We start from the raw sequence: 16446 nt of genomic DNA, 5'->3' as shown, positions 1-16446 counted from the left end.
TGATTTTGGCAGCTGTTTTTGTTGTCATCTTTCCTATCTGTTCTGTGCAGCACATGTGACGGAGCGCATGAGACCGCAGTGAGACACATCTCAAGAAAAATGAGGCGCACGAAAAAGAGTCTCACAATGTACAGCGCGCCCGTGCGCTTGCAAGCAGTGAGGCTCCTGCACCTAAGGCTAAAGCACGTGCGCAGTAACTCTAGATGTTACTAGCGTGTTTGGAACATTTCTCAAAATGTCTCCATAGTAATTTCCATACAAACCTACATTGTCTTTGGGCCACCTTTAAATTACCACCTTCTTCTTCTTCTTTCTGGCGTTACGTCCCAACTGGGACAAAGCCTGCTTCTCAGCTTAGTGTTCTTATGAGCACTTCCACAGTTATTAACTGAGAGCTTTCAATGCCAATTGACCAATTTTGCATGTGTATATCGTGTGGCAGGTACGAAGATACTTGATGCACTGGGAAGTCGAGAAAATTTTCAACCCGAAAAGATCCTCGACCGGTGGGATTCGAACCCACGACCCTCAGCTTGGTCTTGCTGAATAGCTGCGCGTTTACCGCTACGGCTATCTGGGCCTAGAAAGCTGAAAATTTCACAGAACACTATTTTGCTTACCATCCTTAAGCATTGGGAGATTGGATTTTCGAGCATTTTTAAATTTTGATCCGCCCTACTCTGCATACAATTCGTGATCAAACGTCAACATCCCACCGCAAAATCGCTAGTGTTTGGAGGTGATTTTAACCTCCAAATTGCGAAACCATCACCTCCAAGTTAGTTCAAATACTCTCCGTTATATGAAATATGGTGGCGCGTCGATCGTCGCAAGTTTCTCGTTAAACAGTCAATACTACATGTTGGAATTTCGGTTGTTAAACCGTTCTAACAATGGACCAATGCACAAATTCACTGTTTGACGTTTCGGCGGTGCCGTGTTATTTATGTCACCATGCCAACGAGTGAATTTGGCACCGCTCAAACCTCAAATAAAGAACTCGTGCATTGGTCCACGAATGGACCAATGCACGAGTTCATTATTTGACGTTTTAGCGGTGCCATGTTTTTTATGTGCCCAAGGCAACGAGTGAATTCGGCACCGCTCAAACGTCAAATTAGTGAACACGTGCATTGGTCCATTGCACGAATTCATTATTTGACGTTTTAGCGATGCCGTGTTATTTATGTGACCATGGAAACTAGTGAATTCGGCACCGCTCAAACGTGAAATAGTGAACTTGTGTATCGGTCCATGGACCAATGCATGAGTTCACTATTTGACGTTTGAGCGGTGCCGTGTTATTCATGTGACCATGGCAACGAGTGAATTCAGCACCGCTCAAACGTCAAATTACTGAACTCGTGCACTGGTCCATAGTTCAATCAACTCCCTTTAAAATAAATTCCAACTCACCGACTATCTCCTAATAGAAATTTCACATTCCTATCGCTTGCAGGAAATGTGGAAATTTTCCACGACGGTAAATGGGGCTCGGTGTGCGACGATGAGTGGGACTCGTCCGAAGCGGAAGTAGTCTGCCGGCAGCTCGGATTCCCCGGCCATATCAAAGCCACCCACAGCGGCCACTTTGGAAAGGCCAAGCGTAAGTATCGGCTCAGCATTTTATATACCCTGGTACTGATTTTAATTTCACTCCAACGTTCAAAGGAAAGTTCTGGATGGACAACCTGTTCTGTGGCGGTAAGGAGTCGGAGTTAGCGCATTGTCACTTTGACGGTTGGGGTCACAGTGATTGCGAAGCGAGTGAATCGGCTGGGGTAATCTGCAAAAAAGATGACGGAGAGGAAACCAAGACGACGCCTAAGCCGATTTCGGAAAAATTTAAGCCGAAAAAGTCGTCACTGATGAAGGACTTGGAGGTGCGGCTGGCTGGCGGGAGAATTCCCAACGAAGGTCGAGTTGAGGTAGGTTTTTGATGTTTGTGATTAAAAGATAGAATACAGTCGAGTTTCGTTCGTTGCACTGTCTTTAGGTGGGCTACGTTTCAATTGGGCTCCTGTTAGTTGGGCTTTAGCCTACTTAAAACGAAGGCAAACGTCATTTTCTGACAACCCAATTTATCAATGTTGGTAGCTCTGATTTTCTTTTGTTCTATGCTATTTGACAGCTTGAAACATAGCCCGATTAGTGAAAGTCTTTCACTAATGGTGGTAAGCTCCATCGAAGTTACGACGCCAATCGCGTATTATCCTCGATTTTACTATAGTAAAATCGAGGATAATACGCGATTGGCGTATTAACTTCGATGGAGCTTACCACTATAAGTGGGCTACAGGTTTAGTGCAACGAACAAAAATTGACTGTATAAGCTATTTTTTTTGAAAATATTGCAAAAAAAAATGCAGGAAAATCCTTAACAGATTTCTTTGGAATATTTACCTTTAAGTTTATCCCTTGCTCTTAGGGTTCCCCTAACTTTTTCTGAATTTTCTTCTGGGATCTCTAGAAGGATTTCCGGAAGTACCCGTAGAATATTTCAAGATACTTTTAAAGGGATACGATTTAAGCAACAGTTTTGAAAATCCCGCATAAAACTATCGGGCAACTCTTGTTTGTTTTTAAATGCAATCAGTGGAATTTGTTCCATGTTTTAATTTTTTTAGATGATTTGGTAATCAATTCCTAAATTGATTCCAAGACGAATATATGAAAAAAATCATGAAAGAATTCCTACCGGAGTTCTCTGATAAATTTCCAAAGGAATGTTTTCTTCCTTGTGCATTGGAGTCACTTTTGTCCAATCGGCACGATAAAGGAGCTTTAACTTTGTAGAGAAACGAGATAAAAATATGAAACTTTCTAACTTATGAAAGCGAATACTTTTATGCTCAATGAAGCTTTAAGCGACCTCCAGAAGCAATATATGGAAGATATTGAAATCTAGAATGAAACCCTGGACATTTTTGTGAGTATGATCATTCTGAGCACAAGAGCACCTAGAGCATGTTTCACAAGGTACTGGCACTTATCATATTCAGCAGTTCATAAGCATTTATGGTACGACGGTTCAAATTTTAATGATTTTTCATTCCGAAATGCAAGAGCATCAAGAGAACCAACAATTAGATATGGCCGGATTTAGTCGGAATGTTACAGAACCGGTTCCGGAAGTGTGTAATGTGGGCATTTTAGATCATCATATAGTTCCATCATGCCACAGCTCAAAAGTCATGATATTTCGTCCTGGTCTAATTGATACCATATTTAAAATCAATCGTAAAATCCTTCTTCTTGTTTTTTCGTTACGTCCAAACCGGGATTGAGCTTGATTCTCAGCTTAGTGTTCTTATAAGAACTCGTACAGTTTCTTGATGAGAAACTTCTTCTGCTGAATGGTCATTTTTGCATATGTATATCGTGTGGCCGGTTTGAAGACACTCTATGCTCTGGTAAGCCGAGAACATTCTCAATCCAAAAAGATTCTTGACCGGTGGGATTCGAACCCATGCTCCTTAGTTTGGTCTTGCTGAAAAGCAGCTTGTTCACTGCTACGGATATATTGATGTCCCAAACATAAAAATATTACCATTTTCGTTACGGCCAAATAAAAAAAAATGATAATATAAGTAATCGGCATTATTCGGCAAGTGATAATTCATGTTTTTTCTACTAATGAGAAGGATACATTTTATCGCTGAGGAATTATAGGACCAGTTCAAATAGGACTCCAGTAAATCCCCCAGGAAAAACTGCATATCCAGCGATTTCTCCAGGAATACTTTTAAAAATTTCTTCAGGGATTTTTCCACAAATTCCTCCAAGATAATCTCTACCGTAATCCTTACAAAGATTTTTTCAGCGATTTCGCTTGTGGTTTCACCAGAGATTCTTCCAGGACAAAATTTTGTTCGCTATCAGATTTTCTATACTTGTTGTGTAAGGGCTCCAGAAATACCTCTAAGAATTCATCCAGGAATTTTGCCTGGAGTTCCTTCAAGGATTGTTCCAGGAATTTCTGCTATGATGTTTGTATAGGGATTCTCTAGGGAATCCACCAGGAGTTGCTGCCAGAATGCCTCCGTGGAAAACCTTTATTGGGATTTCTCCAGGAGTTTCTCCTAGGATTCCTCAGGGAACTTTCGCAGGAATTGTTGTAGAGATTTTTAACTTCTTCAAGGCTCACTTCTGATATTTCTCCAATGACTTCTGAAGAATTTCCTGAGGTATTCTTCTCTCTGTTCCTTCAGGAGTTATTCTTAAGATTTAATCCAGGGATTGTTCCAGGAATTTTATTAGCAATTCTTTCGGATATTCTACCAGAAATTCGTCTTGGGATTCTACAAGAAATAACTTGAATTGTTCTATGTATTCGTCAAGAGTTTCCTTAAGGAATTCTCCTAGGAATATCGCTACATGAATTATTCTAGGATTTTCCCAGGTTCTCCAGGGACTCCTCTTGAAATTTCTCCAGAGATTCGTTCTGGGTATCCAAAACAACCTCCGGGGATTTTTCCATGAATTCCTTTTGATATACCATAAGAATTTCCTTCGCGATTTGTTTTATAGAGGTTTCTCCAGAAACTCCTGTCTTCAAGACATTTTTTTTGAAAAATCCCTGAATAAGTTGATGGAGGGTTTTCTGGAGTAGGGGGACATGGGGCAAGAAGGACACCCGGGGCAAGAGTGCCACCTCTAATTACACGTAGTTCAAATCAATTTTTTTTATGTTTAACGCAGGATAAGTATAAATTGAGTACTAATTGAGGGTTGTGTAAATATTACAGTTAAAAATATTTAGTACAAAAAAATAGAAAAATGTCTTTAACTCACCAACGCAATATATGCGAAATATTATAAGAATGTAAGACTGGAAAACAAGGTTTGACTCCCAATTAATACAAAACATATTGATTTTTCCGCACAGTATTGATGATTTTCAATTGTTTAATATAGCTGTAAGAAAAGTCATTTTGACATCAAATTTTACATATATAATAACAATATGTCTTATGGGGCAAGAGGGACACCGCAATTTTCTCACATAAAATCAAATGAACTTTTATTTTTCTTGTTTAATATTGCATTCAATCAATGTTTTCTACTAAATAAAATCAAAATAAACCATCTTGGACATTCAAAATGGTTTCTGAAATTTTTTACTATTATTGTTACAGTCAAATAAGATGAAAACTAAATTAATTTCGTAAAATTACTTATTAACTATAAGTCAACTTTTATCCCTCAGTTTTTATCTTTACTTACTCTACAATTTATCCTTTAGGCGGAGAAATAATAATATACAAAATTTGTGGCATTTTGCTCTGGTGGTCTTCTTGCCCCATACGAGTGGCACTCTTGCCCCGTACCGTAATTTCGGGTGAAATTGATCATTTTTCACGGTTTTTCAAGTCTGTGTTCTATAATGTTAACAATGCCAAACAACTAAATGCAAGAAAACAAGTACGAAGGTGAGCGTCATCAACTTTTGTACCGAAATTTTCTAACAAATGTCATTTTAGAGTTAACAAATATCTCTAAAATAAGAAATCAGAGAATCTCAAAAAAATGGGTGAAATTGATCACTTGTCAATGCCGTTATTGTCAGTTTTCAAAACAACTCTACATGATAAATTTGAATCTCTCTGAATCCAAATATGCTTGTCAAATTCTTAATAATGCAATATTTATATAAATAACGAACAGTTAAATTTCAAGAATTACTCGGAAAACGCCTGAATGTATGCAATTTCCTAAGGAATACAATGATATCTAACAGAAATTTGATAATTTCAACAATATGAGCTAATTGGTACGAGTTTTGGTAATGAAATCTGGTTTAGGGATACATCTCAAGCATCCTCACAAACTTTCAGGTTTATATCATGTTCAAATCATTGCTTAGAAATAGAAGTTCATAGGTGGTTGTCAATACTGCACCGTGCATAATTCTGAAATTTTACATTATTTTCATAGTAATAAACATTCTTTAACGCAAAAAACTTCACAATACACAATTCGACAATAGTTACGACAAGCAACGTTCATTTACTGCAGCTTACATTGATATTTGTGCTCCATTACGAATAAATAAAATCGTGTGATACGATGATCAATTTCACCCTTCTGATCAATTACACCCGATTTTACGGTACCTCGTTTAAAAACCTCATAAGAAGGGACATTTTCAAAAATCTCAAATCATCATGTGTTTCTTATATTTTTGAAATCTATCGATAACATCATTTAGAACAAGAGCTGAGCTTGCCCCTACACTGGAATAATCTTCAAAAATTGTGCTAATCAACCATGATTTGAACCTATATATCTTAAGGTGTCCTTCTTGCCCCCAGCCCCCCTAATCCATGGAGAGTAATCTCAAGAGCAGTCCCCGCTTAAATTCTTGAATGAATCACTGGCGAAATTCTTGCAGAAGCTTATGGAGGGACTCTCGAAGATATCTCTGGAGGAATTTCTGCAGAAATACCTGGAACATCAAATATACAGTTGATTCTCTACCCTGGAACGATTTCTAGAGGAAAACATGTAGAGATTTTTTCTGGAGCAACCTTTGGATAATTAGCTGAAAAAAATCTGTGAAAATACAGGAATTCCTGTAAAAATTAACGTGTAGGAATCTCTGGAGAAGGATTATCTAAGTTAATTTCTGAAGGACTTCTGGAGGCATATTTGGAAAATTCTAGGAGAATCCTTGTAGGTATCGCAGCAAGAATTACTACAGAGATTTTGCTGGTGGAATCCGTATAGGAATCCCTGGAAAACCACTGTTCATTTTTTTTGGAGAAATTCCTGGAATAAGCCTTGGAGGAGTCCATGGAAAAATTTCTGGGCAAATCCTAGGAGAAATCTCTGGAGGAACCCATGGAGAGATTTTCCAAGGAAGAAATTTCTATAGAGATTTCCTTAGGATAATAACGAAATTCCTGTAAGAATTCATGGAAGAATTTGTGGAAAAAAAAATCAAGAGGATTCTTTTTTTTTTTTTTTGGAGGCCAAGAAAGGAATTCCTGTGGAATCCCTGGATGATTATCTGGAGAAATCCTTGGAGTAATTTTACTGGTGGTAGCTCTTGGAGAATTCCTGGAGGAAGCTCTTGAGGAATTCGTGAGTTGTAAAACACCTGAAGGAATTCCTGATAAGATCCCTGGATGTATTTCTGGTAAAATCCCTGGAGCGATCAGTAGAAGTATCTCGCAATAATTCCTGGACGAATATCGAGAGGACTACTCGGGGATATCTTTCTATGTATCCGCGGAGAAAATCTTGAGTAATCATTGATGAGAATGTCCTTGTGTAACTTCAGAACGAATTTCTGGAGAAAGCCTTGAAGATATCTTTGCAAAGAATCCTTGTAGATATTTTCCTGAAGGAATCCTTGGAGAAGGCTCTAGAAGGTTTTCTAGAGAAATTTCTGAAGGAATATCAGATGAAATCGCTTGTAAAATCAATGAAGAAATCTCTGGAGAAATTTTAGGGCATTCCTGGAAGAATTCCTGAAACAGATCCCGGAGGAATCCCAGTGAAAAAAATATTGGAGGCATTCCTGCAAGAACCCCATGCAAACTCTCTAAAGGGATCCATGTAGACATTTTGGAGGCATCCCTTGTCGAATCCCTGGAGGAACTCTTGGATGAATTGCTAAGGTTGGAGCCCCATCGGAACCGGTCTGAAATATATCATGGCGAACAAAAATTTCTTCCTGGATGAATCTCTGGCAAAAGCCCTAGTTGAGACACCGCTGTAGGGGTAACGGATCTCAGAGGATTTTCTGCTTAAATCCAAGGAGGAATCTTATTAAATTCTGAGATAATCTCTTTTTTTTTTTTGTTATAGACCTTTTAATCCAACAAGGATCATTCAGGTCTGTATATTTATTAAAAACTATTTGACATTGGAAGTTTTACAATCTTTCATTAATAAATAATAATAATAATAATAATCTCTTGCCAAAATACATTCAAAATTGAAGTTTTGACGTGGCAATAAAAATAACACAAAAAAAAACATTTTGTCAAACTTCATTTGAACATTTTAAACAAAGATATCGACCTTTCAGTACATCAGGATCTTCACACATAGAATTACAAAGAAAATGTTATAAAGGCTACTTGACGGATTAATTTCAAAACAAATTTCTCCCTGTTAGAAAACTCTTGATCGGCACTGAATATCTTTGCCGACGTCTGCAATCTTCTAGCTGATAAGCATCTTGAGATAAAGATGATTGAACGGCATTTGTCACTAGCGCCACCTAGCTGATGAACTCTCAATAAAATTTTTCATCGCCGGATAGCCCTTGATTTGCTGAACAACTCTAACGAAGACTCCAACCTTCTAGCTCATTTGGATGTTGAGGTCCGTTTGAGGCCAATTGCTTTTTCCTCATCCAAGGATTATAAGACTAACTAACCACATTTACTTCAAAAAATATATCAAATTTATTGATCTACTAGTCTCCGAATCAAAATTCAAGGTTCATCCAGGGCTTTTAAGGGTTAATTGATGTTATAATTATGGTAAATATCAACCTCCTTAAATTTGGAGCGATTTGGCTGTGAACGTTCCACTTAAAGTTTATATGGAAATTACTATGGAAAGGCCAACCTTTTGTCCTCTAACAATTTGTCATAACATTTTATGCAAAAGTGATGTCAAGATAAATTGGTCGGTGTTTAGTCAGAGTGGACCAAGTACTCTTAGTGGTCTCAGAAAAATGTGCGCCAACCATTCGAAACTATAGAATATTTACATTTTTATTGTTTAATATATTGGAACTTGCCTATTCGACAAAAGGTCTGTATCAAAATAGGATTGTAAAAACCGGAATTATCGTAGTCGTTATCTTCTTTTTACAAAGCCAAAATATTCTCTAGTTTGGTCTGTCTGAACACCGAACAATTGTTATCCATAATTGAGGGAATTAGAAGCAAAGGGATGTAAGTGACAAAAACCAAGTTTTGAGAAAACAAAAATAGAAAATAGAAAAATCTCTCAATTTATCAAAAGTTACTTACTTACTTATTTGGCTTTACATCAATTATCTTGATAAAGCCTCGCCAACAATTTTTCGCCAATTCACTCGGTTCATGGCCGCTTCTCTCCATCCTCGACTGTGACCCACGCTCTCCAGGTCCTGGTGCACCTGGTCAATCCACCTAGCTCGCTGCGCCCCACGCCTTCTTGTTCCGACCGGATTCGTAGCGAACACCATCTTTACAGGGTTGTTGTCCAGCATTCTTGCAACATGCCCTGCCCAGCGTATCCTTCCAGCTTTAGCTACCTTCACGATACTGGGTTCGCCGTAGAGTTGAGCGAGCTCGTGGTTCATCCTTCGCCGCCACACGCCGTTCTCCTGTACGCCGCCGAAGATCGTCCTTAGCACTCGGCGTTCGAAAACCCCAAGAGCTTGCAAGTCCTCCTCGAGCATAGTCCACGCCTCATGCCCATAGAGGACTACCGGTCTTATGAGCGTTTTGTACATCGTTGTACATTTGGTGCGGGGGTGAATCTTTCTTGACCGCAGTTTCTTCTGGAGTCCATAGTAGGCACGACTTCCGCTGATGATGCGCCTTCGTATTTCCCGACTAACATTGTTGTCAGCCGTCAGCAAGGATACGAGGTAGACGAACTCGCCCATCACCTCGAAGATATCCCCGTCTATCGTGACACTGCTTCCTAGGCGGGCCCTGTCGCGCTCAGTTCCGACAACCAGCATGTACTTTGTTTTCGACTCATTCACCATTAGCCCGACTCTTGTTGCTTCGCGTTTCAGGCGGGTGAACAAATCTGCCACCGTTTCAAATTTTCTCCCAATAATACCCATGTCGTCCGCGAAGCAAACAAATTGTCCGGATCTCGTGGAAATTGTGCCTCGACTGTTAAGTCCGGCTCTCAGCATAACACCTTCAAGCGCAATATTGAACAACAGGCACGAAAGTTCATCGCCCTGTCGTAGTCCCCGCCGAGACTCGAACGTACTGGAGTGTTCGCCCGAGATCTTCACGCAGTTTTGCACACCGTCCATCGTTGCTCTGATCTTTCTTGTGAGCTCCATAGCCGTATGCCGCCTTGAAATCGATGAACAAATGGTGCGTAGGGACCTGGTACTCACGGCATTTCTGGAGGATTTGCCGCACGGAAAAGATCTGGTCCGTTGTCGAGCGGCCGTCGATGAAACCTGCTTGATAACTTCCCACGAACTCGTTTGCTATAGGGCAAACGCTCCCTTAGTGGAGGTAGCTCCAATAGTGGAGGTAGTGTGTTTTGACATGTTTTGCACTTTTTTATGGCTATGTGATATTTTTCTATGATGTACGATGTGAAAATGATACAAGTTATCGAAAAATATTCATGACTTTTAACCATAAACCTATTTTAAACAATTATTTTACTTAAATTTTTTGCTCCTTTGCACCTTTAGTGGTGCATCAGTACGCCACTAAAGGAACCATTCTTAAAACATACCTCCACTAAAGGAACAGTGTTCCTATTGTTGGTGTAAGGCTTTTTGCAGGGAAATTTCAAATGAATCATGATTTTTATACATTTGAATGATAGAAGGATTTGAGATCTAGCGATTGATACGCTAAAATCATATAATTCATGATTTTATCACCATGTTGTAGCAGTTTTCGCTTAGGTGCACCACTAATGGTACATTTGCCCTAGGTGATAGACGACGGAAGAGAATCTGGGATAGCACTTTGTAGGCGGCGTTTAGGATGGTGATTGCACGATAATTTTCACACTCCAGTTTGTCGCCCTTTTTGTAAATAGGGCATATAATGCCTTGCTTCCACTCCTCCGGTAGTTGTTCCGTTTCCCAGATTCTGACTATCAGCCGATGCAGACAAGCGGCCAACCTGTCCGGGCCCATCTTGATGAGTTCGGCCCCGATACCATCTTTGCCAGCGGCCTTGTTGTTCTTGAGCTGTTGAATGGCATCCACTGTCCGCTGTGCTGACGTAGCCATCACCTTCGTTGTCCTGACCTTCTGTGCTTGTGTTCTCTGCGCCATTACGGTGTTCATCGTAGTGCTGCTTCCACCTTTCGATCACCTCGCGTCCGTCCGTCAAGATGCTCCCATCCTTACCCCGGCACATTTCAGCTCGCGGCATTCATTCCATAAAAATTGTATTGGACCCAAAAGAGCAAGCCAATATTTCACGAATTTCACTTAGAAATTGGAAAGCCTGGAAACAGAAGATTCATTAAAATACTTAACTCAAAATCAACCAAAATATCTTTTACACCGCCCTTTGCGTTTGGGCTCCTCAACTATGAAGTGGGTTTGCATGCAGCGCGCTTCACCAAATGCTCGATAGGCAACGAGTAGCTCCTGGCGACCAAAACTTCAAAATTTGCATCATTAGCATATGAAACGTTTATTTCCTGAATGAAAAACGCCAAAAAAAGAATGCTACCTGTTGCTGCACTCTACTATTTTGCATAATCCACAAATATAACAACCCTCGCTTAATTTCTGATCTCGCCCTAAAAGCCATTGTAAACCACGTGTATAGCTTGTTGTTGCTGAGTAAGCGTTATTTAACAATGCTTCGATGGTGAAACGACCCTCCTCTATCTCACAGTAATGATAGTTTTTATCTTCGTCCATTCATTTACTTAAAAACAACGAGCCACATACTTTATTGCCAATGGCTTTTAGGGTGAAATCATGAGTTATTCGAGAAGTGGACATCAAAAATCTCCAGCCAATGAAACCGTTTAAAAAGAACCGTTCCTGTTGTAGCTTTCCACTGTTTCGCATAATTCACAAAAATAACAATCAATCTTTTCCATTTTCCACCGCAAAAGGTTCGCTTCGCTGGCAGTGGCACCGCTTGGGGTACGATTTGCGCTGACGGATGGTCACTACTCGAGGGCAACGTGGTTTGCCGGCAGCTTGGACTGGGCTATGCAAATGATGCCATTCAGACGGATTTTTTCGGAGGCTCCAACAAGAGTGAGATACTTCTCAGCGGGACAGAATGCTACGGCAATGAAACTAGCTTGGGCGATTGCATGCACCACGAGGTTGGGTGGCACAGCAGCTGCAGCGAGAGGGAGGGACACGTGGCCGCGGTAACCTGTGTGGCAACGATGGCCGATTTGGCGTTTGATCATGTGGAAATGGAACAGTCGTTGCACCTGGAGGACCGGTTGATGTATCTGCTGCAGTGTGCCATGGAGGAGAACTGCGTGGCTTCGCAGGCGTACGAAATTCAACGGGACAATCCCAATTGGCACCTGGAGACCAGACGGTTGATGAAATTTACTGCCCGGGTGCTAAACACTGGGACGGCGGATTTCCGGCCCCACATTCCGAAGCACCTGTGGGAGTGGCATCTGTGCCATATGTAAGGGTGATTTATGACCGTGGGTGTTTGATTAGTTAGTGAGGGTAATATTTTCGTTTCTATCCAGGCATTACCACAGCATGGAGGTGTTTGCCACGTTCGATATTTACAACGGTCAAGGGGTAAAGGTGGCCGAAGGTCACAAAGCTTCGTTTTGTTTGGAAGACAACCAGTGCCTGCCGGGAACGGAACCCAAATATTTCTGTGCCAACTATGGAGATCAAGGTAAGGGTGATTGATGTAGTTTACAGAGGGTAGGGATTTGTTTTAAATAGCATATGGAGGCTCCACATCTGATATAAACAACGTTGAATGAATCTGGGTTTACAAATAAGTCGTACTAAGAAACAATTCATCTATCTGTAGACGAATTCCGTCCAGAATTTGTCGAGATTATTAAAAATCGTGCCCAGCAATCTTCGCTTTGGATTAAATTTTGCAAATGATTTTATTATTAATCATCGGTTTCACACCGTTTTTCTCGCCAAAGGTTGTCCTAATCACCCGACGTTCGAAGATTCCATATGCTTGCAGGTTCTCCTCGAACAGCGTCTACGTTTCATGCCATTGTCCATATTATCCGCGAAGCAAACAAATTGACTGGATCTCGTGAAAATCGTACCCCGGCTGTTAAGCCAGGCTCTTCGCATATCACCTTCTTGCGCGATATTGAACAACAGGCACAAAAGTCCATCACCTTGTCGTAGTCCCCGGTGAAATTCAAACGAACTGGATTAAAGCGGCGTCCATAAATTACGTAACGCTCTAGGGGGAGGGGGAGAGTAGGCTCAAGCGTTACGGCTCATACAAAAATTTAAAATTTTTCATACAAAAAGCGTTACGGAGGGGAGGGAGGGGGTCAAAAATTTCCAATTTTAGCGTTACGTAATAAATGGACGCTGCCTAACTGGAATGTTAGCCAGAAATCTTCACACAATTTTGCAAACCTTCCATCGTTGCTCTTATTAGTCTTGTGAGTTTCCAGAGAAAGCTGTTCTCGTCCACAATTTTTCATAGATCCTCGCGGTTGCGTATGTCGCCTTGAAATCGATGAAATGGTGATGCATTGGGTCCTAATCACGATATTTTTGGAGGATTTGCCACACAGTAAAGATCTGGTCTGTTGTCGATCGGCCGTCAACGCAGCCGGTTTTTTAACTTCCCACGAACTTGTTTACTACAAGTGACAGGCGACTGAAGATGATCTGGGATAACATTTTGTAGATGGCATTTATGATGGAGATCGCTCGGAAGTTTTCACAATCTAACTTGTCGTCTTTCTTGTAGATGGGGCATATTCCTGACACTTCTCCGGTAGCTGTTCTGTTTCCCAGTTTGTGCCTATCAGTCAGTGCGGACAAATGACCAGCCTTCTTCAACCTCCATCAAAGTGGGCTGGTTTTATCGTTCGCAGTACTGACGTAGGCATTTCTTTTGATGTCCCGACCTTGATTGCTCTCAGCGCCATTCGAGTGTTCGTCTAAGTGCTGCTTCCACCTTTCGATCATCTCACGTTCGTCTGTCAAGATGCTCCCAACCAGTGCTGGGAATGGTAATAGTAGTAGGATTGAATTTTCGCAAAAATCAGTAGTTCAAAAACGTGAATCTCATCAAGTAGCCTCTGTTGGGTGCACGAATTTTCTAAATCATTAGTGTCATTGAAAATCTAAGGCTCTAAATGCGGGAAATAGAACATTTTTCTACAGTAATTTTGGGTTGCCCTTAGCAACGGGTGTTTTGCAATTTTCAAGGCATTTTGCCTACAGCTGCGATGGGCTCACGCCCACTGGCTTCGCTGACTGTGATTGACTTTGTTTGGCTACTGTAGAGTGAATTTCAGATTTTTTCCCAACCCTGCTCCCAACCTTATCCCTACACATCTCGGCTCTTGGCACGTAGCCGTTGCGGTAAGCGCTGAGCTTCTGATAGAAGGGGGATGATATAACTGTAGGCGATAGTTAATACATGTGAAAGAAAGCCAAGAGAAGAAGAAGAAAAGATAAAATAAAAACAAAGATAAAGCTCACTTAGCATGTTAAACTCGTAATACTTAAAAGTCGAAAAGATAATTTCACCATATAAATTAGGAAGTTGATACTTGCTAGATTACATTTACTTTCATTAACTCTTAATCATTTTTTTTTTCGATTGCAGGAATCTCCATAAACTGCGCCGACATCTACCGGCACAACATCGACTGCCAGTGGGTGGACATCAGCGAGCTGGACTTTGGCCTGTATACCCTCCGGGTGGCCATCAATCCGGAGTTCAAGGTACCGGAGATGAGCTACGACAATAATGCAGCTGTCTGCAGCCTACTCTACACGGAGACCTACGCCCGGGCATACGATTGCAAAATTACCCGACCGTAGTAGAGATGGCAAGTTGGTGACCGAGGGGGCCACAGGATCATTGGCTCCGGGAATCGGAAAGCATGTTGGTCGGAAAATAAACTTTCATTACACAGTGCGGACGTCTGCCTCTTCATTAGGTTTAATTGAGTTTGAAATTAGTTAGCGAGCGGGTGCAAATTTTCTGCCTGTTCTTTGCGATGACCTCCCGCGGGCTGGGCTGTGGTAATGGAGCTATAAGCAAGGCACTAATTACGGGTGGTGAGAGCTAGGCAGATGCTGTTCGGGCGTTAATAGGACAAAAGCAAGTTCAAATAGTGAATCGAAATGTAAGGGTTTGATTTTGTGACTGTGTTTTAATGTGACATTGTAGTTTGGTCTTCATAAATAATAATAGCTGCTCGCAATGCCACAGTAGTTCAAATCGACAACATAAAAGGATTTTGTTTTTCAAAGTTCTCGTTAATTTCAGACGCATGATGGCTTGAGAGAAGTTGTTCGTAATTGAATTTTATATTTTGTTAGACCACATGTGGAAAGCAGAATCATCATTTAAGTTTAAATTTTGAATTATTTTTTTTATATTGAGGATATTTTTATTTGTGCTTTTTAGCAAACTTTTAGTATATGTTATTATGAAAAACTTTGTTCTTGCACAAGGCTATTGATCCAACTCTTCATCTGAGCTTAGTAATTTGGTGTTTAAAAAAAATCAACTAAGAGTTATTTTATTATACAATTTTACACTTTTACGAGAATGAGGTTTTCAGAAAAGCTGTATAGCATGATACATATTTTAGATTAATATTGTATGGATGAGTCATTGATTCACTTCTCTCAAATGGAGAGTTAGATAAAAAGTGTCTTCGACAAAGTTTTTCATAAAAACATTTTCTAAAACTTTGCTGAGTAGCGCTACTACAAATTACCTAAAAAGTTCAGTTCAAAACATCCTATCCATTTTTATTTCTAAGAGGATGCTTAGCTCAATTACAATCATATACTTAACATCATACGTCTAATATCAACTAAAACAGGCAAAACAGTTTTTCTTGCTTAACCTATGCGTACCCAACGTCTGTTTTTGAGGATTTTCAAATCTTCAATCAGCTGTTTAAAAGTCATTTTCCAACCGATTTTCTTGAAACCAATGGCATGCGATCCAGATTTGTCTAAATTTGCAAGGGCCGCAAAACGGAACCGGTTCACCTAATGGTTCTGGAGTTATTCCGGATTCCGTTGGGGTCAGAACCCGTCGAAACACGAATTTTCAAGCAATTTAACTTCTTCACTCGTGCTATTCGATATTTTTATACATAAAACTCTATCAATATATACAACCATATACAATTAAGTGTTAATGACCTCTCTGGACTCGACAATCCGTTTACTTGTGCCAGATATGTTCCGGAAGTCCTGGGGGAGGTGGTCATTCCCACAATGTTATCAGAACCATTCGTGCGACACCTCAATCTTCATGATTTGTCAAATAATGAGTGGAAATGGTTATAAGAAAGTTCAACGACCATTCGGGATTGTCCTGGTCACACCGGACATTTTTCGAACATCCTGGCGGAAGTGGTCGATTCCACAATGCTGTATAAACCGTTAGTGCGACATATCAAACTTCATGATTTGTGGAAACAAGAACGAAAATAAATGTTCTGGACATCCATGACCATTCTGGACCGGGTTATACCGGACCTATTTCGGATAACTCGAGGGAAATGGCCATTTTCTAAGTTTTTCCAAAA

General features: G+C 40.4%; 1 protein-coding gene across 1 annotated transcript in view; it reads left to right on the top strand.

The window, feature by feature from the left end:
• The window catches only part of LOC5567119 (lysyl oxidase homolog 2B), a 28522-nt gene extending 13691 nt beyond the window's left edge, over positions 1 to 14831 (top strand). Inside the window, exons 2-6 of the mRNA XM_021837711.1 lie at positions 1460 to 1606; positions 1672 to 1928; positions 11800 to 12341; positions 12409 to 12566; positions 14496 to 14831. Coding sequence (XP_021693403.1) covers positions 1460 to 1606; positions 1672 to 1928; positions 11800 to 12341; positions 12409 to 12566; positions 14496 to 14713 — 1322 coding nt within the window. The 3' untranslated portion in view covers positions 14714 to 14831. The remainder of the gene's footprint in view (positions 1 to 1459; positions 1607 to 1671; positions 1929 to 11799; positions 12342 to 12408; positions 12567 to 14495) is intronic.
• The last annotated feature ends 1615 nt before the right edge of the window (positions 14832 to 16446 follow it).

This window comes from Aedes aegypti, chromosome 1, assembly GCF_002204515.2.
Source record: "Aedes aegypti strain LVP_AGWG chromosome 1, AaegL5.0 Primary Assembly, whole genome shotgun sequence".
NCBI lineage: Eukaryota > Metazoa > Arthropoda > Insecta > Diptera > Culicidae > Aedes > Aedes aegypti.
This window is presented reverse-complemented; position numbering and strand designations above follow the sequence as displayed.